General features: G+C 45.2%; 1 protein-coding gene across 2 annotated transcripts in view; it reads left to right on the forward strand.

Annotated features, from left to right (window-relative positions):
- Positions 1-1,022, forward strand: part of Nos3 (nitric oxide synthase 3) — a 20,257-nt gene that overhangs the window by 11,233 nt on the left and 8,002 nt on the right. For both annotated transcript variants that reach the window (XM_031380143.1, XM_031380144.1), the window contains one exon: positions 748-815. In XM_031380143.1, the coding sequence (XP_031236003.1) occupies positions 748-815 (68 nt within the window). The remainder of the gene's footprint in view (positions 1-747; positions 816-1,022) is intronic.

Below are 1,022 nucleotides of genomic sequence, written 5' to 3' on the forward strand. Positions count from 1 at the left end.
CATAGGTCACTGGTAAAAAGCAAGCAAGACTACATGGTTCTGTTAATCAAAACAAAACAAAAACTATATGCACCTATTTAAGTACCAACAGCCCCCAATTTAGTGTGTGTTTCTATTTCAATTGTAACTTTTTATTTTGTGATAGTGGGAAAGTCTATGAGAAACTGTATTACAAATCTTAAACTTAGATCTGTGTTCAAAGGAGAAACAAGGAGTGGGGTCCTGCTTTTGGGTTGTTGGGCAGCTCCCAGTTAGCCAGACATCTGTAGGGAAACAAGCAAGGAGGCATTGTGATTCCTTGATGAGATTAGATGTGAGAGAGTGTGGTGCTGACACTCTGTTAAAAACCTATCCAGCATACAGTGGGTGTGTTGGGATGTAACCCCACTGTGAGTCAAAGTGTGTGTGCTCATGGATATAGGGCTAGGAAGGTTCCACATGTCAGTAGTACACACACACACACACCCTACACACACACACACACACACACACATACACACCATACACGCACATACACACACACACACACACACACACACACACACACACGTGGTTAAGTGACAAGAGATAACAAGGCTAGGCATTCTCTTTTACTTTATACACCTCTGTAGTGTGACTTTTCAAAAGGCAAGCCTTTGAATTTTCCAAATAGAAATTACTAATGAAGACTAATAAGGGCTAGGCAGCCTAGTTTTAAGTTCCTGTGTAAAATAAAACTAACCATCATGCAAATTCTTCCCTTCGCAGAGCTTTGCAGCAGCACTGATGGAAATGTCAGGCCCCTACAACAGCTCCCCGAGGCCTGAACAGCACAAGTGAGTAGGAAGAGGGGGAAGGGGCAGCTGGAGACACTGAACGAGTGGGTGGGGGACCTTACCCTCATCTCTTAAGGCGTTCCCAACAAGCTGGAAAACAAAGAGCATGAGGCCTGGATGCCAATGCAACCCCAGAAGCCTGCCTTCTCTGGGGGACCTGGTTACTGCCAGGCCCAGGACTCTCCTCTACAATCCTGAGGTCTGCCT

Source organism: Mastomys coucha, unplaced genomic scaffold, assembly GCF_008632895.1.
Source record: "Mastomys coucha isolate ucsf_1 unplaced genomic scaffold, UCSF_Mcou_1 pScaffold19, whole genome shotgun sequence".
Lineage (NCBI taxonomy): Eukaryota > Metazoa > Chordata > Mammalia > Rodentia > Muridae > Mastomys > Mastomys coucha.